At 40.3% G+C, this 24,360-nt stretch overlaps 1 protein-coding gene across 3 annotated transcripts; it reads right to left on the bottom strand.

Annotated features, from left to right (window-relative positions):
- Nucleotides 1-1,242: 1,242 nt before the first annotated feature.
- Nucleotides 1,243-24,154, bottom strand: slc30a2 (solute carrier family 30 member 2). Of its 3 annotated transcripts, none has more exons than XM_034200601.1 (8): nt 23,817-24,154; nt 14,015-14,268; nt 10,895-11,041; nt 9,770-9,923; nt 7,313-7,535; nt 5,156-5,261; nt 2,183-2,317; nt 1,243-1,452 (listed from the first exon to the last, which is right to left on the bottom strand). In XM_034200601.1, the coding sequence occupies exons 1-8, from the start codon at nt 23,897-23,899 to the stop codon at nt 1,307-1,309; spliced, it is 1,248 nt and encodes a 415-aa protein (XP_034056492.1). In that variant the 5' UTR covers nt 23,900-24,154; the 3' UTR covers nt 1,243-1,306. The 3 variants fall into 3 exon arrangements, with proteins under 3 accessions (XP_034056492.1, XP_034056490.1, XP_034056493.1); XM_034200599.1 differs by having other exon boundaries at nt 14,015-14,271; XM_034200602.1 differs by lacking the exon at nt 23,817-24,154 and adding an exon at nt 14,790-14,835 and having other exon boundaries at nt 14,015-14,271.
- Nucleotides 24,155-24,360: the final 206 nt, after the last annotated feature.

Below are 24,360 nucleotides of genomic sequence, written 5' to 3' on the forward strand. Positions count from 1 at the left end.
AAATATTTCAGAATATCGTTAGGAATGTAATTGTGGTCGATTCAGTGCTACTGAAGTAAGGAGTATGACAAAACAGCCCTAAAAGGATATGCATTTTGTAATTCCATTCATTTGTAAGACACTACAGGGAGATGTGTTATAAAGGGAGTTCGGTTTTTGTGACATTGCATGTGTAAATAATGCAAATGACGCCATCATGGAAGCAAAGTTACCTAAACTCTTCAAATGGGCATGATAAAAAAACATCCTGTAGTGTCTCGCCTTAATGGACTAATGTGTGGCTGTAATTAGCAGAGGTGGGAAGTAGTGGAGTACAAATACTTCGTTACTGAACTTAAGTACATGTTTCTGGTATCAGTACTTTACTCCACTACTTATTTTTCTGACAACTTTTTACTTTTACTTCTTACATGTTGAACACAAATACCTGTACTTTCTACTTCTTACATGTTGAACTGAAATACCTGTACTTTCTACTTCTTACATGTTGAACACAAATACCTGTACTTTCTACTTCTTACATGTTGAACACAAATACCTGTACTTTCTACTTCTCACATGTTGAACTCAAATACCTGTACTTTCTACTTCTTACATGTTGAACTCAAATACCTGTACTTTCTACTTCTTACATGTTGAACTCAAATACCTGTACTTTCTACTTCTCACATGTTGAACACAAATACCTGTACTTTCTACTTCTTACATGTTGAACTCAAATACCTGTACTTTCTACTTCTTACATGTTGAACACAAATACCTGTACTTTCTACTTCTTACATGTTGAACTCAAATACCTGTACTTTCTACTTCTTACATGTTGAACTCAAATACCTGTACTTTCTACTTCTTACATGTTGAACACAAATACCTGTACTTTCTACTTCTCTCATTTCCCAAACAGCTGGTTCCTTTAGTCTGAATGTGTGTTTGGTGCGTGATCATTATTCTTTAGAGTCATTGCGTGCCTATTGATTTGAACACGATCCGTGTATCCATCATTTCCTGGTCTTCTCTAAAGAAGAGGGACCAATGGAAACGTTGTCATGTTGCCGTTGTTCAGCATGGAAACATTCATTAGCTAACAATGACATTATTGTTCTATTAATATAAAGGGAGGACAGGTACTCTTTAAAGCAGCTGCTAGTTATGGGTACTTTTTACTGAAGTACATTTCAAAGTTCTTTACTTTTACTTGAGTAAAGAAGTTTAGTCAGTACTTCTACTTTTACCAGAGTATTTTTTAAACACGAGTATCTGTACTTCTACTTGAGTAAAGGAAGTGGGTACTGGTTGGGGGGGGGGGTCAGTCTTGGGGGTCCTGGCAGTGGCAGCAGTGGTTCATCTCCTCAGAGTGGAGCTCCACCTGGATTGTGATGCTGTGGAAACCAAATTTAGTGTTCAGCAGCTCAGTGGCTTCCTGCAGCACCGACTGGGCGTCAGCACCCTCCTCTGAGGGGGGGAAGGAGAGGAAAACAACAACTGTGAGTCTGATTTACTATGGTTATCACATTTTGACTTTTGTCTTTGCCTTTTAGAGAACACGTAGTCATACCAAACGTCGTAAGTAAAACCCCTTCAATGAAATGTCACTTTAAAGAAGGCAAGTATCATCAGGAAAGTGTAGGTAAAGTATTGAAAGTTCAAGTTAAAAGTCCACTGTGACTATTATACAATGATGTATTATTATGATTAGATTAGTATTACTCTTGCATTAATATAAAAGTAATATGTTACTGTTAGTAGTTGGTTAAGGTGGTTACCAATAGATTGTTTTCATAATGGATTTATTAATTATTTTCTTCATCATTGTTTGTTTTGTAAAAGTTCAAAAAACAATGAGAGAAATTTGAAATATTAAAACAACATTTTTAAATGTCTATTAATGAATAAAATGAAACTCAGAAAATAGTAATCGACTAATTGTTTTTGTTTTATTGAGACCAAATGTCATACTTTATCGGCCTCTCCCGTTAATAAATCTTAATTATACTGAATATCGTCAGGTTTTAAGTGCTTTGGTAAATGACATGTTTGCATCTACCTTTTACTCCAAAGTCCCTTACAGCCCCCTATGTCGAGACCGTCATCTCCTAATATGGCTTCAACTGTTATTATATTATTCTGAATTCTAGTTTCTCAGTGCTCTCTAATATGTAAAGGTATATCAGTGAGGTGTTACCTATGGCCAGGTGAACAGAGACCAGAGCCTGACCCAGAGTCAGAGCCCAGAGATGCAGAGAGTGCATCGACTTCACCTTGTTCACCGACAGCAGCACCTCCTTCACGGAGTTAAACTCGATGCCTTTAGGAGCGCCTGGGAAAAAGCAGGACACACATTAATACACAATACATCCCATAATATGGTGTTGAATACCCACGAGTAAAAATATAGCTCACTCACGCATACAAAACTGCTAAAGTATGAACATCAGACATATGGACGTCACTGTTTGATACATTTCTGGATTATCATAATAAAAGGAAGGGGAGCGTAACTAAACCTTCACGAAGTGGTGGAAAAACTATAAAACAATTGGAAAAATATATCTACTTTCCCATAAAGACCTGAAATACATTTTATTGTATAGATATGGGACTTAAATGTGGCTAAACAGCTATGGCTGAAGTACATTATTTCAGATTAAGATTAATGATTGTTGTCTATCCCATAATGTTGCTCATTAACACCAGAGGCCATTTCTGTCGTTACTAAATGTTGTTAAGAGGGGGTCCTCTTGAGGAAGTTCAGTGAACTAAAAAAAATTGAAATTCACTCTTGGCTTCCTTTTCAGACTTAAATGTTGTTTTTCAACTTCATCCCGTAAAAGGTTGGTCTCTGGTTTATTCCTGTCCCAGCTGGACTACGGTGATACCGTTTATAGATTTGCCTGTCCCTCTGTTTTGGCCAAACTTGACCCACTCTACCATGCTGCACTGCGTTATATATAGCAGTGCTTCTCAAAGTGTGGTCCGCGGACCACTGGTGGTCCGTGAGCGCCCCCTAGTGGTCCGTGAGCATATTGGTAACATTTGAAATAAATTGATTAATTTCAGTTTTCCGCACTCTCGCGGAAATATCTCCGCAATGGAGTGAGGTTACGTTTCACTTTCGATTGCATGATATAGCCCAGCGCAACACCTTTATCACACATGTTGCCACTTGTTTGTACCATTTTCAGGCGATTTGTAATCTGTTCTAGAATAATGATGTGTTTTTTGATATTTGTGGAATTAGGTAGTCCGCGAGTGTTTTTTTATTGGTTAAGTGGTCCTTGGTATGAAAAAGTTTGAGAAACACTGATATATAGGAGGCTGTGGCTCAGTGGTTAGTATGATGGACTTCGAATCAGGGGGTAGCAAATTCGAGTCCCACTGCAGTCAGCATGTCGTTGTGTCCCTGGGCAAGACACTTCACCCCAAATTGCTCCTGTGGGGATTGTCCACAGTACTGAATGTATGTAAGTCGCTTTGGATAAAAGCGTCTAACAAATAACATGTAATGTAATATATCAAATGCACCCTATAGGACTCATCATTGCAAACTGTACAGCCTAACTGGATGGTCCTCACTCACTATGCGTAGGATGTAGCATTGGTTTTTATTAATGTAAAGCCATTTTAGGTAAGCTTCTACTGCACATATGTGCCAGATTTGCCCCAGTTTGTGACTCGCACAACCTCAGACCCAGTGCCTGGATACGGGTCCAGGTTCCTGCCGTGCGGACTGAGGCTGGAAAAAGGAGTATTTTTCATGATGGTCCTTGGTCTTGGAATGACCTTCAATCACGCCTCAAACTGATGGCTATTGTCCCTATAGCATGTTTTAAATTGAAGTTGTCTGAGACCTTACCACCAGCTGCTCTTGCAGTAATAAGTAGTGCACCTTTCTCACTGTCCTAATGTGCAAAATGTAGTGACTGCTTTTTCGTCTTTTGTTTACTTAGTTGTGTTCTCTGTATTTTATATGTCTGTGTTATGTGTAACGTTGCTGCCTTCTTGGCCAGGTCAGCATTGAAAATGAGATTCTATCTCAATGCTTTGTATCTGGTTAAATACAAAATACAAATAAAAGAGATTTAAAAACGTCCCAAAAGCTTTTAGACGTCCCCGGGTTATGAACATCTGTGTCTGTTATTTGTTAAGCAGAAACCTGAAAGTGTCACATACATTCTCCGCACTTAGTTTAATCTTGGTGGCATGTGTGTGTTAGTTTAGGTGAGCCCTGCTTGCCTACATTTTATTAAAAAAAGCTGGCCAAATATAGTCATGAATGCACAGAAACATGATGTTGAGCTTGTGGGACTAGGTTGAAAGTGGACAGCTTGATCTTGTCTGCAGGCGAGAAAACATTAATGTGTTCAGGTCATATATAACCCTTCAGATTATGAGACATCGTAAAGGCTTAATTCCACATTTTGATCCATGTGCTGGCTAGCCTAGCTTAGCATAAAGACTTGCTCTGTTACGAGTTTTTCAAAAGTCACCTATCAGCATCTGTAAACCTCACGTCTTATATCTTCATCAAACCTTATTGATATTTGTCTTTTTCAAGGTGTGAATACTCTGGACCATTTCCTGGTTGGGGTGTAGTGACACAGTTTTTGTGGAGATTAAAAAAATACATATTGAGTTAATTATTAAGCTGAAGGAGACTGGTAGTAGGTGGATTTGTTTAACTACCAGACGGTAAACTACCACTTGACTTGTTGGCTATTGTGTTAAAAGCTTTATCCACATTCAGTTCAAGTCAAAGGTTTTAATGTCATGAGCACAAAGCTACAGTGTAGAAATGGCAATGAACATCTTATGACCCGAGCTCCTCCAACGATGCAACATATACTAAAATACAAAGATATAAATAAAAAATAGTGAAAGACGTCTATATACACGTAAATAGAATATGATATACAAGAACAGAATGTGAAATTAAATATTGTACAGTAAGATGAAATTCAATACGGTTTATTACGCTGATAACTATTTAGACAAATAAGTAAATTCCAAGATGACAAACCAATTAATGTTTATCGAGGTACTTTACATAGACTTCAGTAGAAGATCAAATGTTCTCGATGTTCCTCTAAACATTTAAAAAAGATTAGAAAACAAAGGAACGTTTCCCACAGATAATATTGATCTCCAGGTGAGGTACCTTCCAAGAGTATCCTGAAGACGTCTCTGAGGATGGTGATGGTGGTGAAGAGGACGAAGATGGAGAACAGGAACGTACAGATGGGATCTGCCACTTTATACTCGGGCTGAAAGAGAAACCAGACGAGGTGATGAAGACTTTAAAGATCTGAGAGGAGACTTTAAAGATCTGAGAGGAGACTTTAAAGATATGAGAGGAGACTTTAAAGATCTGAGAGGAGACTTTAAAGATCTGAGAGGAGACTTTAAAGATCTGAGAGGAGACTTTAAAGATCTGAGAGGAGACTTTAAAGATCTGAGAGGAGACTTTAAAGATCTGAGAGGAGGCTTTGAAGATCTGAGAGAAGACTTTAAAGATCTGAGAGGAGACTTTAAAGATCTGAGAGGAGACTTTGAAGATCTGAGAGGAGACTTTAAAGATCTGAGAGGAGGCTTTGAAGATCTGAGAGAAGACTTTAAAGATCTGAGAGGAGACTTTAAAGATCTGAGAGGAGACTTTAAAGATCTGAGAGGAGACTGAAGATCTGAGAGGAGACTTTAAAGATCTGAGAGGAGACTTTAAAGATCTGAGAGGAGACTTTAAAGATCTGAGAGGAGACTTTAAAGATCTGAGAGGAGACTTTAAAGATCTGAGAGGAGACTTTGAAGATCTGAGAGGAGACTTTAAAGATCTGAGAGGAGAGGGGCGTCAGATGGTGTTTTCCTCACTCAGCGGCCATTAAAGAACTCCGGGACAGAAAGAAAAGGGAACCTCTTGCATGATGATGGAAGATTGTACCCCTTTAAAATAAACAATTCAACACTTGGGATTGATGCTCTTTCAAAAACTGATTTAAGTGAAGTGAAGTTTTTGGAATGTAATTTTAGCAAGACAGTGTTAATACAATAAACTAGTCCAAATGCTGTCGAACACCAGGATTATTTAAGTCAAACTGCTTCATAATATAAGTCTGTATCATGTTTAGATTTTTATTAAATGTACATTTAAGGGTCTTGAAAATATTGTCTGTTCTCTTGTTTCATGTTTTAAATATGTGTCCTTGTTGATGTTGCCAATGGAGCTGCTAATCTGAAAATAATGTTTAATATCGTGTCATATTAAAAGAGCAATAACATCAAACTGTATATGTATATATGTATATGCATATGTACAGATTTTATCCAGAACATGTTCTGAAAAAAAACTGCTTTAAAAGGGAATTCAATTTCTTCCATGAATTTGATATAAAGCCCCCTGCTACAGTGTCAGTTTGTTTAGACAAGTCAGTATCGTATTGTGTTGTATCGAATTGTTTCATATTGGATTGTATCGTCTCAAATGATACTGTGTATAAGATTGTATTGTATCATATCGTCTCCTATTCTATTATGTTATATCGTATCTTATTTTATCTATTGTTTCATATATTGTATCGTATCATATCCAAACATATGGTATTATATCTTATCATACTGTATCATATATTGTATCGTATCTAAACAAATCATGTCTTATAGCATCGTACCGTATCATTTTGTACCGTATTGTATCGAATCGTACCGTATTGTATCGTAGCGTATCTTATTGTATCGTAGCGTATCTTATTGGATCGTAGCGTATCTTATTGGATCGTAGCGTATCTTATTGGATCGTAGCGTATCTTATTGGATCGTAGCGTATCTTATTGTATCGTAGCGTATCTTATTGGATCGTAGCGTATCTTATTGTATCGTAGCGTATCTTATTGTATCGTAGCGTATCTTATTGTATCGTAGCGTATCTTATTGGATCGTAGCGTATCTTATTGTATCGTAGCGTATCTTATTGTATCGTAGCGTATCTTATTGGATTGTAGCGTATCTTATTGGATCGTAGCGTATCTTATTGGATCGTATCATATTGTATGATAACATATTGTAACATATTGTATTGCAATGTATCATATAGATGGATATCGTTCACAGATATCTTCACACCTCGGCCTCACCCTAACCTGACTACGATACGATAACACTTTAATGGTCAGATCAAGCCTGACATTTGACTTGCATCACAGCAGCTCCATGTGTAACATCAACAGACAAATATCAATACACGATACGTGAAAAACAAACAACAAACATTTAACATAACAGCACAATCAGTGAGAGAAAACATTTGCAATGATCTATATCTGACCCGAAAGTAGATGATGATGGCGGCCACCATGACGCCCACGCTCTGCAGGAGGTCTCCCACCACGTGGATGAAGGCGGCGCGGACGCTGGTGTTGCTGTGGCCCCCCCCCAGCAGAGCGTGGGAGTGACCGTGAGCCGCGGGGCTGCGACCCCCCTCCTCGATCTGCTGGTACCCGCTGCCGTGAGAGTGGAAGGTGGTGGAGTGGTGCAGGATGTAGGCCATGCTGCAGGGAGACAGAGAGAAAGAGAGGTAAGTACTTGGATTGATTTCTTTATTCCTGAGAAGAAAGGAAATGAACAAAATTGGGAACATGAATTAGTTTGATTCTTAAAGGTCCCCTATTATACTGTTTTTTATCAATATATTATAGGTCTCAGATTATACAAAACATGTCTCTGAAGTGTTTGACTCGAAATACCAAATTTATCATGTCTTTTATACATAAATGTGTCCCCGGTGTGTCGGGGAACTCACGCAGCGTCAGAAAATAAAACCCTCTCTCTTTTCCTCCGTACCCAAATCTCTAAAAACGGGGAACAACGGAGCTGATCCAGATTTGCGTCCGATATGACGTAATATCTGAAATGTGGACCCACGGCCCAATCAGAAACGTTGCTATCAGAAACAATGCCCGACTGTTTTGGACGTAATATGGTCTTTGTTTACATTAGCATCGCTAACACTCAGAGCTAACCTGTACTGGAGAGCATGTGTGTTTCTCAATGTCGAGTACGCTTGCTTGGTAGTACAAGTCTTCCGAGCGTCTTGCTTCTGAAGCGAGGCAAGAATACTTTCTGGCATTCGGAAAACAAAGAGTGGAACAGGCTAGCAAGTGTGCAGGTGTGCGTCATATGAGAGGCCCCAACTTACATTTTCCGCCACAGATTTGGGGAAATTGGTCCGTGCGCAAAGCATTGTGGGGATTTTAAGACCGCGGAGTCTACACATGTGCAGCCTCGAAATGTCTCCAAACGAAGTACGCCGGGCTCGGTAGATTTCCAAGTATGCTGGACATTGGAACAGTCCTTCGGCGACACTCGATGACGTAGTATGCTTGAAATAGTAGCTCTGGAGCAGCTTTACTCGACATTGAGAAACACCCCATGTGTGTAAAGAAGCAGGAAATAAAAAAAGGAACTCACCTTGTGGTAAACCTGAGAGAGAAAAGGCATTTGAGCTCCATACTGTTTCAGAAATAATCCTTGATGTGGTTTGGAACATAGTGGCGTTTAATCACGGCAGCATTTAGCTGAGTATCTCGTAGAATTCTGATCAGGCATTAGCTCCGCCTCCTCTTCTTTCTTTTTTTAAGCTAAGGACCCAGAATCAGCGTTTCTCTAAAGCCCCTGTCACACTGTCCCGAAGTTGACACCCGATGGACACACGAATATTGAATTGTGAATTTCGCACGAAGATGGCCCCGAACCACACACGAAGGCAACATTTACATTACATTTAAGACATACAACTGCAACGAAAGTAACACAAACAATTATGTTAAAGTACTATGATACTGTACTGATATCTTCAGACTTTGTTCTTTACTTTCTCCGTCTTTATATGTAGAAGATATTACGTTTTCTCCGTCATGTTGTTGTTTCCATAGCAACAACAACTTCCTGTCAACTCTCCTTCAAAATAATATATTATATCCTTTTCAGTTTCACAGAACACAAATTGGGTTATTTACATAATATATTTACATGATTTTGTTGTGCAATAAACCAACCCGATGGACACACGATAAAGGAAATGTTCAAATTCGGCTGTGATCGTAGCAACATCGGGCCATTCGTGAGGGCATCTTAAGCCATTGTATGACCGCCGGTGGAGTTTCTCAGGCTCCGGCAGCAACTTCGTGAGCGGTGGCAAAATCTTTGGCATGCCAAAAAATAGCCGAAGGACCTTGAGAAGGTTCATTTTCGTGTTGAATTCGTGTGTCCATTTTGCCCTTCGTAAGGCCATCGTGAGGGCATCTTGTTATCATCGGTGCCATTGGGCATTCGCCCCGATCAGAGTGAGGGTGAATGCACCGATGATAACACGAAGATGACACGACTTGACAAGATGCCCTCACGAGTGCCTTACGAAGTTGCCGCTCACGAAGTTGCTGCCGGAGCCTGAGAAACTCCACCGGCGGTCATACGATGGCTTAAGATGCCCTCACGAATGGCCCGATGTTGCTACGATCACAGCCGAATTTGAACATTTCCTTTATCGTGTGTCCATCGGGTGTCAATTTCGGGACAGTGTGACAGGGGCTTAACAGGGCTGAAATAGAGGGATATGAGGGATGTCTCAAATGCATGATCTGTTTGGTATTTTGAGCAAAACGCATCATAGACATGTTTTTATATATTTGTATATATCTGAGACCCATAATATATGCTTAAAAATAGCATAATAGGAGATCTTTAATGCACGATATTAACACCCATTAGACCGAGCCTCTCTCACATTATGTTGACGATGACGGCGCACCCCGAGGTCACCAACATTACGTGGCCATCAATCTCATAGTCGTTTCTGACGATCCTCTCGATGGCTAAATACACCAGAGCCCCCGTCACGATCCAGATGGAAATCACTGAGATGAACGCCCCGAGGATCTCTGAGGGGGAGAGAGAGGAATCTTAATCACTTTGTACAGATACACACTTCATCACAGGACTGAACACACACCTCTATCAGAGCATCGCTGCGGGATATGAAGTTAAATAATAGACACAATCCCTCAGAGGAAAGGCTTCAACTTCAAACCAGTGACAGCTATCAATGCAGCTTAGTTTTAGTGCGATGTTTAATTTGTATAGTTACTAATCAGTGTAAATGTACTTAAAAGTGCAGTTAAGATCACACATCTTGCTACAAGTGCCTATTCTCATACATGGGGGCTCTTAAATACACAACTCTGGATATTAATTAAATTATTCCAGTTAGATTTTGTCCTAAGGATCTTTCTCTTTGTAGATGATGAATTAAATTAATCTCCTTAATCTCTCATCTCTCTTCATATAGTCTGTGCCCAGGTCAAATTAGGTTAATATAGAGATATTTATGTGTCTCGTTGCCGTAAATTGGGGCTTTTGTGCTGGGTAATAAGAAATGTGCTCTATTTTATGCTTGAATGTTAAATTACTAGAAAGGCCACTCTAAGAGCTCTGACTGTTTCCAATCTACTGTAGGTATTACACTCACTATGTATAAGAAGCTAATACTACACCGCTTCATACAATCCCTTTAAGGAAAGGAAAGTGACATCTGCATCACTGTATATCTGAAAATGTCAACATGTTGATCAACGCTACCTTCAAATCAAGAAAAATAAGTATGTAATGCAGTTTGAACGAGCTGAAAAACATCAATACTACATGAACAGATTCAACATTGTAACCAAGGCCTGTCTTTACTGTTATTCAGTCACTCTTAAACTCATATATTGTTAAATAAATGTCCTAAATCATCCATTCATCCATCCAAACATCTCTGAGGTCTGGTCTCGGTTCCTGACTGTCGTGTCAAATTATCATTAAAACGTATAGTCTTATCCTCTGATTGCCTTTTACGCTGTTAGTCACTGACCTGATCTGTGCCAGCCATAGTTCATGGTTTTGGTGGGGGGTCTGCAGGAGATCCAGAGGGAGAACAGGCTCACCATCATGCTGCCAAAGTCTGTGAGGAGGTGGGCCGCGTCCGTCATGATGGCCAGGCTGTGGGCCAGGTAGCCCCCTGCAGGAAGTAACATGAGTACTGTTATAAAACACGACTATTTATTACTTAAAGGTGCCCTATTATAGTGTTTTCCATAAATATATTATAGCTCTCAGATATATACAGAACCTGTCTCTGATTGGCTGAAACACCAAACAGATCATGGCAGCATTACCCATAATCCCCTCTGTTTCAGCCCTGTTTCCAAAGTGCTGATTCTCTGTCTGTTACTTTAGATGAAAATAAGGAGCCCCTCCCCACGCCCCTCTGAGAGACATTTGGTTGCAAAGAACTCAATGGTGCTCTAGGAGGAGATTCAGGTGATAAGGGGGGGGGGGGGGGGGTTACCTTGGTTGCTGATTGGCTAATGGACAAAAACATCGTTATGACATCATAAAGTGGCCAAAATCTGATCAGCTCATTTTCAGACAGGTTTTTATAGAAATGGATCAAAAAGAGAGAGAATCTTTGTTCCTGAAACATGAAGAAGAGGGGACACATGTTGATGTAGAAGAGACATGAAGAAGAGGGGACACATGTTGATGTAGAAGAGACATGAAGAAGAGGGGACACATGTTGATGTAGAAGAGACATGAAGAAGAGGGGACACATGTTGATGTAGAAGAGACATGAAGAAGAGGGGACACATGTTGATGTAGAAGAGACATGAAGAAGAGGGGACACATGTTGATGTAGAAGAGACATGAAGAAGATGGGACACATGCTGATGCAGAAGAGACATGTAGAAGAGGGGACACATGTTGATGTAGAAGAGACATGAAGAAGAGGGGACACATGCTGATGCAGAAGAGACATGTAGAAGAGGGGACACATGTTAATGTCGAAGAGACATGTAGAAGAGGGGACACATGTTGATGTCGAAGAGACATGAAGAAGAGGGGACACATGTTGATGTCGAAGAGACATGAAGAAGAGGAGACAAATGTTGATGTAGAAGAGACATGAAGAAGAGGGGACACATGTTGATGTAGAGAGACATGAAGAAGAGGCGACACATGTTGATGTCGAAGAGACATGAAGAAGAGGGGACACATGTTGATGTAGAAGAGACATGAAGAAGAGGGGACACATGTTGATGTAGAAGAGACATGAAGAAGAGGGGACACATGTTGATGTAGAAGAGACATGAAGAAGAGGGGACAAATGTTGATGTAGAAGAGACATGAAGAAGAGGGGACACATGTTGATGTAGAGAGACATGAAGAAGAGGCGACACATGTTGATGTCGAAGAGACATGAAGAAGAGGGGACACATGTTGATGTAGTAGAGACATGAAGAAGAGGGGACACATGTTGATGTCGAAGAGACATGAAGAAGAGGGGACACATGTTGATGTAGAAGAGACATGAGGAAGAGGGGACACATGTTGATGTAGTAGAGACATGAAGAAGAGGGGACACATGTTGATGTAGAAGAGACATGAAGAAGAGGGGACACATGTTGATGTAGAAGAGACATGAAGAAGAGGAGACACATGTTGATGTAGAAGAGACATGAAGAAGAGGATTTTGCATCATAGGTAACCTTTAAGTGTCAATATGGTATTTTATACTTAATTCGTTACTTTACAGATTCAGATTATTAGCTTATACAAAATATAAATCCATTAACCGTTAGTTTTATTGGATGTGACAAACTGTTTAAAAAAAATTACTCATTCTAATTGGTTTTTTTATTTTGTTATTATTGATGTCCTCATAATGGAAATACAGCAGGACTGAAGTCCCATCTCTCTCTGGACAGCTTAAAACGTGTTTGGACTGCAGACTATGAAAGGGTGCTTTAAATACATTGGCTGATTTCTCAGATGTTTTACGATGTAATAAAAATAATATTACATCTCTGTTACCTGAGGCATTACAGGTGTAATAAGGAACATAACACGCTTTGTAGCTGCATCAAAGTACAAGTTAATAAACCTTTAAATGGCTCAGACTCCGTAGGTGTTAGTAAAGGTTGTGTTCACAGTTCAGGACACACTCCCTGTCAGCAAGTTTCTAAAGAGTTTACTTGTTATACATTGTCTGTATGTGGGGATTGTGGTAAGGTTTACCTAACCTGTGAAAGAAAGCTGATACAGGAGATTAACTTTGACATATTTTTATCAGTAAGGTTATTACCTCCCACGCAATGGTTCAGCTTTGTTTATTGTAGTTTGCAGATGTGAAGAGAGCCTCAGTACGATGGCTGATAGAGGCAAACGTTTCCAAAACATTTACATTAGAGAAAACTCGCTGTAGTTTCAAATAACAACGTAAATATAAAAACACAAATGTGCCATGTAAGAAACATCTTTACCAACTAAACAATATGTCTGACCTCTCTCTTTTCTGTGTTTTAAGGTTTGGTCTTCTAATCTTTACCTATGACCTCTCCGACTGCACCTCTCATAGCCATTATATAACAATCTTCAACACAGACAAATAAAGGGTAAAACCAGATTACTGCTCATAGGCACAGAGCCGCGTTGAGCTAAATGCTAACGTTAGTATGTTAACAGGATAAGAATTAGGGCTGCTGAATTAATCGTGTTTTAATCGCAATTACGATTATGGCTTGCAACGATTACGAAAACAACGTAATCGAAATTTTAAAAAAAATGTTGTAAATTATTATTATTTCGTTTTTTGTATTGGTTTTTCAGTTGAGTTATACTAAAGTTCAGGGTAATCAACTGTTATTCACATTTTCTTCTCCAATAAATTGATGTTTTCAAAGTAAAGGGATAATCGTTTTTAATAATCGTGATATCAATTATTGACCCAAATAATCAAGGTTATGATTTTTGCCATAATCGAGCAGCCTTAGTAAGAATCAATCAACGCGGACATGCTAACTTGATCTTGATCTGATGATGCGGCTAAAAGAAAATTCAGGCTTTCACCAAAGTTGTTATACAATCTCTTCTGTTAAAAAATACGTCCGACCCCTCTTTTCTGTGTTTTAAGGTTTGATCTTCTGATCTTTACCTATGACCTCTCCGATCATGAACACGAGGCAGACGGCGGAGGCGATGTAGAGTTTCTTCTTGGCCAGCAGCCGGTCTCCGCTCTCCTCACACGCCAGCTTCTGTTTCCCGTGGCAGTGCGCCCCCGCGGGCCGCTTCAGCTCCATGGCCCCCGGCATGCCTCCGTTCTTGAATGGGAAGTCTGGATACTGCTCTTTGGAGTCTGGATACTGCTCTTTGGAGTCTGGATACTGCTCTTTGGAGTCTGGAAAGGAGCTGCTGGGAGGACAAAAGGTATATGATAATGAAGATGGTCAATCCTTTCCATTAAAACTGTTTTTAAAGCTCCCGAAAGGTTCATAATCAAGACTATTACTTTCAACTGAAGATAATAGAGACTTAGGCCAAAACGCTTTTGTGATGGCACCAACTTTTAGTAATGGCAGAACTGTGGAGACAGTGAATCAATATTATATACAGTAGGTACTTGGGGAAGTCAATTTTGATGCCAACACGACTCTATCTGCAAATATGCCGATTTATAGACTGTTTTTCTCGAGACGATGCAGGAGGTTCAGATCGCTCATGAAAATGTTTTATCTGTTATTGAGTCAACTTTAACTTTTGCAATGATTTGTTCGTTTGGCATTCTCAGTGTCAACAAAACACATTGCCAGAAGACCAATAGGCGCGTTCACACCGGAGTACTTTTACCCGTACTTTTCCCGTTTAGTTCCGTTAGTACCCCTTATGTTGCGTTCACACCAAAAAGAGAACTTAGTTCCGAGAACTTTTACCTCCATTTGTAGTGCCTGCTAGAGAGGTGGTACTTTGCTGGGGTGAAAAAAGTACCAATTTTGATTGGCTGGGCGGAATGCAATCCACGCCCCGTAAAACTCTGAAAGGTTTTGTGAAGCATTAGCATTATTAGCATTAGCATTAGCCCCGCGCACCAACGGAGCGAGACTAATTTATGACAACACAAAAGAAAACATGGGAGCGGTGGAGATGAGGAGGTGTCGGCGTTCTGGCGATTTACTCGGAAGGCTTCAGTAGAAGCTGCTGGGAGTCCCAGCAGCTTCTACTGAAGTCAGCCCCCAACTCCGGGGACTTCCGGCCGGGGACTTCGGGTGGCAGTATACGTGAAGTTTTTTGCAGCCTGCCAGTAAACCCAAAGCAGAAGAAGAAGAAGAAGAAGTGACGTCAGTGGCTTCATTTGCCTAATCCTCCCTCAGGGACTTATTCCGGTGTGAACGCGATCTGCTCTTTAGTTCCATGGGGGCACTAAGTGCTGGGCGCTGAGTACGGCAAAGTACTTGGTTTGAAAGCGGCTATTGGTACTAACTTTAAAGAGGCCCTATAATGTTTTAGTTGTTGTCTCTTCCTATAGTGTGTTCTATAGGCTTTAGTGCATGTAAACGGTCTGCAAAGGCTCAAATCCCTGTGTTCAAAGGGAGTTCCTGTTTGCTAAAGTAAGTATAAGGCATTGAGTAAATGTTGCCACAGAGCACAGTTTTGTTTGGGAGAGCTCCACTTAGTGCAAACAGATCTCCTCCTGACAAAGTGGATCACAATCAATGTTCACTGAAGTGGAAGAATGGCGAGACGAGTCATCCAGGGAAGAAGGTGAAATCGATGAAAGGTGACAGTGAGGAGGAGTAAGAAGAAATAAAACTCCTGAGCATATTTGGTGATTTGCATTTAGACATCGAGGTTAATACGTAGCGGAAAGATGTGTTATTAAGCATCAAGGTCACATTTAGCTGCTGCTCCTACATGATTCTTTGCCATATGTTAGTGTCACAAAGACTCTCACTTTACATCCACTTCTCAAATAAAGTAAGCCCAAGTGTAGCCCAATGGTACGTGTTGGCTAGCTTCCTTTTGACCTAATCTATTTCATAATTATCACACATTTCACAGCGATGATATTCAAATCTTCAAGACAGATGAAGAAAGTGTGAAACCAGATTAATATTCAGCAGACCGTTTTATCTATGTGACGCTGCACTAGGCACAGAGCTGCTTTGAACTCAATGCTAACGTTAGTATGGTAACAAGGTAAGAATCAATCAATGCTAACATGCTAACTTGATCTTGATCTGATGATGGGGCTAAAAGAAAATTCAGGGTATCCCCAAAGTTGTGATTCAATCTTACCTCATCCTAAGGGAGGTGTGCATATCCGTACAGAAGTTTCACAGCAATGAAAATGTAACTCAAAAGCCAAGAAGTCCACCTCATGTTGGCACAGAAGAGAACGTGAGAGGATAACCAAAGTAAGAGGGATACATGTTGTTGTCACTATGACTGTGTGTACAACATATCATGGGAATCCATCCTATAGTTGTTTAGATATTGGCTGGATAGTGGCTCAGAGATGTTAGACAGTAATGTAGCAGACTCATTTCACGGTTTACTTCACAAAGAATTGATTGCACCTCAGTTGCAACCGCTAACCGTTACAACCGCTAAAAGGTCATGCGCTAATGATATTAAAGTGCAAACTAATTGCAATCAATGTGGCAAATGTTGCTTTTGTAGGAAGAAATAAGCATTTTCTCAACACAAGCTGAAGTTTGTTATCGACGAGATGTAGAGGCGTTCTTCAAAACTTCAAGCGAGGAATTTAGACATGATAATACAAACCCTATTTTACATTTAATATCCTATCAGTACAAAAGTTTTAAATGTCTTTCTTTATCACTATCTCTCTGAAAGCTGAGTGTGGCTATTAGCGCTTATCTTTATGAGCTTATGACTGGTTTATCAATGAGGCTCATTTGCATATAAGGGGCCATTTTACACACCATGTGTACCTGATTGAAATACTGCAAATTGCACAGCAGTGCCATGATGCTATTTGCTTGGTAAGTGGTGCATGTCCCTACTGCAGGGGTGGGGAACCTTTTTCCTCTCAAGGGCCATTTCAATTTTTACAATATCCTCAGAGGGCCGTACAAATTATTGACCTCTGCTTAAAAAACAAAAATCACAGCCCATTCATTTCATTCTGTGCAAAGAAAAAGCAAACTCTTAATCCAGATATCTCACCATGACTCGCGCATGCACGTGAACGGTGTGGCGTGACCACCAAAACAGAAAGATATGAACACAAGATGTGTGCAAATGTATTTAGTTTTCTATCCATGTGAACATGATTTAAGTGGGGGGGAACTAACCTCCTCTACGGGGGTCCGGGGGCATGCTCCCCCGGGAAGATTTTTTTTTAAATGTTGAAGTTAAAAGCATCAATCTGGTGCACTTTGAGAGCAACATTAGTAGATCTATGGATACATCTCTCAACACATATGAAACAGAACTGGAAGCAGATTTATTTTTCTTTATGAATATTTGACAAATCACTCTCCTTTCAAACTGTATTCTTCTTTATTAATAACAACTTTTTTTTACTGTCATATAGTATTTTATACCTGTTTACTTTATTCTCTTGTTTTTGTATAACTATAATGATCATATAAAGATGTGCCTTTACCTCACTGGTTGTAGAAAAAGCTTCTTATATTCGTTAGCATAGCTAGCTAACCAGATGCTAATAACAACAAAGTTATTGACTGTATGATCAGTGTGACAGATGAACAGATCGCCACTGGGCTTTCAACTAAAGACACAGCCACGCAAAAACTGCGGCATGTGTACGGCTCCTTATGGGTACTGACATTTCTGAAGTGCTGGAGCTGCGTTCTGGTGCTCTCCGTCAGAACTGCCCCCTGTCAGTCGAGACATATACACGTGATGACACGTTAGGCTCGTGTTGTGTTCAAGACCTTGGCCAGGAAAAACAGGCACTCGCTTGTTTAATTTTTTTGCGGTCTAGATTTCTTACATTTTTTTCTTTTTTGCGTGTGTTTATAAATTACCTCGAGGGCCGTACCAAATAGTCTCGCGGGCCGCATACGGCCCGGAGGCAGGAGGTTCCCCACCCCTGCCCTACTGTATGTGCGAGCTTTGAGAATTACACACTTTATGTCTTATTTCTGCAGGGTTCACAGAAGCTGTTTCTGATTTGCCTCACAGTTTCCTGCTCTCTGTTCTTTTTCTGCTTTTACTGCAGAAACGTGTTTATATTCACCTCTAAAGTTGTTCTATTATTGATCAATTATTGTGTAAAGTTCTCTAAACGGGTCACATCTGGTTACAATATGTTTCTCCTGGGGATTACACCTGTTATTCACCTCTAAACACACAGAGCTGGATTTCAATCACGAGAACCAAACAAAATGCTGACTTCTCTATTTTGCTCACACACACACACACACACACACACACACACACACACACACACACACACACACACACACACAGGTTATTGCTGTGTGCAGTGAGGGGGATGATGTGGCTAATGAGGTGGAAAAAAACTAATTTGGTCTCATTTGAGATAACCGCACACACACACACTTTATGTCACACACTTCACATGGAGATTACCAGTGTTTCATGACTATAGCCTTTATCTCTCTCACACACACACACGCACACACACACACACACACACACACACACACACACGCCTAGACACCTTAGGGGATATTAATGCTGAAAAGAATCAGCCAAGTATAAAACAGATTCGGTTCAATTATACCTCTGGGAATTAAGCGCACACACACACACACACACACACACACACACACACACACACACACACACACACACACACATATATACTTGGATTCCTGTATTTGCTTCCGGAACATAGTAACATCACAATTGTAACACTAGTGCTTCTATTGGCCAGCGCTCCAACACATTGTACGTGATAGGCTAAGGGGCGGGACATCTCTAAGTGGTTGACTAATCACAACAGAGCCTGCCAGCTAACCAATCAGAGCAGACTGGGCTCTGGTTTCAGACAGAGGGTGAAAAGAGGTGCTGCAGCACAGGCAGCATGAGGAAATAAAGAGCTTTTTGAACATTAAAGCTAAATAACAATATGAACCTGAAATCAAGCAGAATGGGGCCTTCGGGCTTAAAGAGCTTCAATTATACGAGCGTGAGACTTCAGATTTTCAATTCCAACAACAACAACAACGCCATAGCTCTCATATTATTAGAAAACAACCTTTGAATCTTGAAACGAGTCGATACACTTATAGTAAGTACATTTTCCTCCATAGGTCTTGGTAAATGACTTGGACGACAGATTTCCATTCCATCGATCCCTGCTTCCAATCACACAGCAGCTCATGCAGAAGGTGTTCCTGAACATCGCTGGTAATGCGTTATCTCTCAACAACACTAACACAACAGCTGTGAGCTTAATGGTTATGGCCTTATGACGGATATTTAATGGCGGTTTTCTGCAGAAGTCATCCTCTTCTATCAGGTGTGTATTACCCGCTGCATTAAGTTCTCGGAGAGCAGAACAACAACAACAGTGTGCTGTTACTGTGAGTCGATACGCTGCAGGGCAGGTGTGTGTGTGTGTGTGTGTGTGTGTGTGTGTGTGTGTGTGTGTGTGTGTGTGTGTGTGTGTGTGTGTGTGTGTGTGTGTGTGTGTGTGTGTGTGTGTGTGTGTGTGTGTGTGGACACTCCTGAGGCCTGAGGGTCAGTGGTGTGTGAAATGATATGAAACGAAGAGACTGAAACAATAACCATCCAGCATTTAATTACAGCTGCAGTCTGTCAGAGCTCAGGGCAAAACTTGATGCATCTGATGCAACAACGCCTGCAGGGAGGAACCACGGTCTGCTGCAGAACAGAGACGATCAAATATCTGTCCATGAATTAGGTTTGGTCCGGTTGCTTTAATAGACGAGCAAAAGTGATGATGATGCCGAGAGGAATTGTGTTATTATTGCTGTTTTTATCTTAACCCATAACACAAACATATCGAAACATTTATCACCAGGTAGGCTGACACGTACGAGCAGGGTTCGAGTTATAAACTGAGCTCTATGGGGGTCTTTGAAACACTCAAACTCAAACACACACCAATAATAAACATATGGACAGGGGTTACTATTCAAAAAAATGTGCACATGTATTTGGGAACCTATCCATGTGAACATATTTTGGGGGTGGACCTCAAATCCTCAAGGGGGGTCCGGGGGCATGCCCCCCGGTAAGATATTTTTTTAATTTTTGAGTTAAATGCATTAATCTGGTGCATTTTGAGGGGGAAATAAAGAGACTAGATCTATGGAAACACCCATATGAAACATAGGCCACATCATGTCGACAGACTGTCCCCCTGTGTGAGGCAAACCCACATTTGCGCAACGTTGCGTTCACAATAGCCTACATTAAAAAAAAAATGTTCGCCAGGCAATGGGGAAACCTACGGGTCCTCCCGATGGCCAGTCCGGGCCTGCCAGCAGCCCTCTACTTGCTACAAACTTAAATATGAAAAGGTTCAACTACGCACACACACATCATCTCGGCTCGCGCAGCACGCTCACAGGCATAGATTGCGCAATAATGTATTGCGCACCTTGGAAGTGCAGCGCAGGCATATTGTCATTCAAGAGATAAGTTGTTCTTTTGGAAAACATGTTTTTCTTTTAGCCTATTTACCTCGTTAACGTAAATAATACTTACATTGACACTTGCATTATTTGTGATTAAAATAATGGTTGGTGGTAATGTATTAGCGACCCCCACAGATGTATGATTTCACTGCGTCCGTGGGAGCTCAGACCCCTCCTTATGGGAGCTCAGCTCCCATTGGCTCCCACATAACTCGAACCCTGCGTACGAGGAATTTGACTTGGTGTCGTGGTGCAGACACACAAATAAAACAAAAATAAAAAACACAACTATTTTAAGAAAACTAAAATCATGTCAAATCAAACTTAATTCTTAAAAAATAAGTATTGTTTTATATAGTGTTTCTTATAAATCCCACATTTAGGGAAATACGCTAATTGACTTTATTTGCTGCGAGTTAGATGAGAGGACTAACACAACTCTCATATTTGAGCGGTAATTAATAAAAACCAGCCAACAGCTGGTTAGCTTAGCTTAGCATAAAGAATGGAAACAGAGGGAACGATTAGCATGGTGCTGTTTATCAATGACAACATGTACATACATTTTAAACTTGATGTATTGATGGATTATCATTCTGTTATGGCTCATTTTACTGAGGGTTGCTTACTCGCATGAAGTTGACAGCACATGTATCCCAGCATGCATTTCGACATGTGAGCGTGATTATTGCAGTTTTACAACAATGTCAAATTGAAAAAGCAAAAAATGTTCTTCCCAAATATAACTGTTGGGGAAATATTTACCAAGGCCCATAACTGTGACCCGGTGTATCAGTTCATACTGACTGAGCACACGCACCTGTAACCGTGGCTCTCAGTGTTCTGTCTCCCTGTTCCTGCCTGTTGGCGTCAGCTGATAGAGGTGTTATGATTCTATCTGTTATGCAGCGTGTTGATGATTCTCTCTGAACTAGCTAAACACACGGGTCTGGGGTAGAGTTCTTCAGAATAGACGTGGCAACTCTACCGTGAAGTCAGACCCTCTGACTCTTTGACTTGTCATGTGAATTCTCCGGCCGAATCTCCAAATAAACCCATCAGTGTTTGACATCAAAGCTCCAGCTCTCCTCGTGTCTCTCTGAGTTCTGACTCGTTGCATTTTTTAGAAACACCCTCATGCTTTCCCCAAATTGTACAAAAAACATATACATTAACATATTTTAATTGTCTGTCTTTGTAAACTGGATATCTCTAGATTGATGAGTGAAGGTTTAGAGAAAACAAGACATTTGAACGCATCATCTTGGCATTCCATACAATTGATGACATGTTATGAAGAAAACGGATAATTTTCATCCTTACAAATGAATCAGATGGTAAATTAATGAATTCAAATAATCATTAATTGCACAATTTTCTAACTCAAAATTTCCAAATGCAGGCTGGATGAATAAGTAGTATTTATTAATAACACAATATATTTATAACTTGTACTTACACACTTTTGCAAATGGCTTGACAAAGAGAAACAATCCCTAAAATAGTTAGTGGTGGCCAATTGATGGTCTGTTGGTTGACTAATTGATTAATTGACCTATGATCTATAAATCATTAATACAAAATGATATAATTTACTTTAATTAAATGTATATGTTCTAAAAACTATTTATAAGCAATGCCTCATCTCAAAGTGGTACAACAAATGTGTCAGATTTAGAAAAACCATATATAAATATTATTGTCTTTTATATTTGGGGCCTTCGTGTGAACAAGGATGTCACTTAAACCACTTGGCTGCTGCTGCCAGCTGGGGGAAATGCTGACGATGACACAGTAAACACACACACACACACACACACACACACACACACACACACACACACACACACACACACAAACACACTCAGTGCAAATGGTGCATGAAATCCCAAATGGGATGCCATATGCACATCTCTCTCTCTCCCTCACACACACACACACACACACACACACACACACACACACACACACGCACTGACGCGCACAAGCACACGCGCAGCTAACACAACCCCCCCATCGCCCCTCTAAACCATAATAATATTTTTTTTACATTTCTACAAATGATGTTTCATCCTGGTGATGGTGATTTTTCCGAGGCCTAAATATCACATGTGTCGTGTCCTCCTCTTTCTCGTGCTAATTGCGCGTGACATTTTTCGGATCGGCTTTAAAAGTAAGCAGCTGATATGAAACCAGTTATTGATCAGACGCATGAACACATCTGGAGGCCGGATACTGAAATATGAAGTTAAAACATAATTGTCCTTAATTCAACTGTATTTATCCCATGCATGTATGCCGATACTTCCCATGTTAAAAGCGCTGATAGTGTTAGTGGTTGTGTTTCTGCAGCAGCTAGTTTCGTGTTAAACAAATAAATCTTAAGACTTGCAGAATGTATTTTTGTTTTCAATAAGTTGTGATATTCGGAGACGAAAAACTGCTCAGGTGCCTTCACTTCATTATTCGGTTTTTGTTGTTGTTTGTGATATTACTTGATTTATTCTAACTTTATAACGGTTTCCCTTGTATGTATGTGTTATAATGATAGCTCCTTAATGCACACGTATTAGTTAGCACGTAAGTCGATTTCTGTCGTTTTTGCAACGAACATGATTTTTCTAGAAATAACATACAATTTGAATAATAAAAAAAAAAGTTGGGATGGTCAATTTCTTTACAAATGTCTTTGCCACTCATTTGAATCAAATACACACATTACAGGTAATACACCTCTGTGGATGTTTTGGTGTTGCCTTCAGGTGCAGGTACAAACACTTCCATGTAAATAATGTTTCTCCTGTTCCTCCACGCAGACGGGCCGTGCGCAGAGCTCCTCTCTAATGACAGATGATGTGTTTTAGCACCGCTCAGTGAACTGAACCCGGGGCCATTTGTCACAGGCTGTCCAGAAACAAGCCAAGCATGGAAATGAATTTGTTCATTCACATAAAATAGCCTGCAAGAGCGGCAGCCTGCTTCAAATGCACCACGGTAACAACGTAGCACACACGATTTAAAACACACACCACACACACACGCACACACACACACACACACACACACACACACACACACACCACACACACACACACACACACACACACACACACACACACACAGCAACAAACATCCTGCAGAAATCCTGATGCAAACATTTTAAAAATCCCAGAAAAAAACGTTCTTATTTTCCAATGTCTTTAAACTGTACCTGGATAAATAGTTATGTTGATTTTTAGATATGCATTTCTTTAAGTCTATGACATTGGGTTGGTACAGGTAACTTTGCAGGGTTTCCCCCACATGCAGCATTATCCTACAACATGCAAAACCCACCTTTGTAGTTTTAAAGAATACATTTTCGCACTCTTCTCGTGCATCAGTTGCGATTTCTCCGAGTTTGCAGCGTTAGTATCCATGTATTCAGCCTGTGCCTTATCAATGTCCCGTCTGAGATGTGCACACAAAAGAAGAAGTTAAGGTGATTTATTTGTCTTCTTTTTTGTATAGAGGATGCTGCAGGAGTTGCCGCCTTCACTCGACGCGAGGAAAAGTCAGCCGAGACATTTCTGTGCGTAAAAAATACTTCAGAACAAACGGGTACATTCCTTCATTTCGGTTCGGAGTGCAGGAGAAGCAGGAAATACAAAACGCAGAGCTTTCTGAGGGAGGTTTGAAACCAGACAGCGGAGTTGTATAGCCTCGATGCTGCAGCATGTGACACTGCAGCTCAGTGGACCCTGAACTCAGCACACAGGCAGTACCTCCGGTTGGTGGAGCTCCTAATGGGACGAGCATCAATGAGAACCCAAATCAATTACACATCAAATATAACATCATTTAAATATTTTGTTTAAAACATAGCTGCTGTAAATCAACA

This window comes from Gymnodraco acuticeps, unplaced genomic scaffold, assembly GCF_902827175.1.
Source record: "Gymnodraco acuticeps unplaced genomic scaffold, fGymAcu1.1, whole genome shotgun sequence".
Classification (NCBI taxonomy): domain Eukaryota; kingdom Metazoa; phylum Chordata; class Actinopteri; order Perciformes; family Bathydraconidae; genus Gymnodraco; species Gymnodraco acuticeps.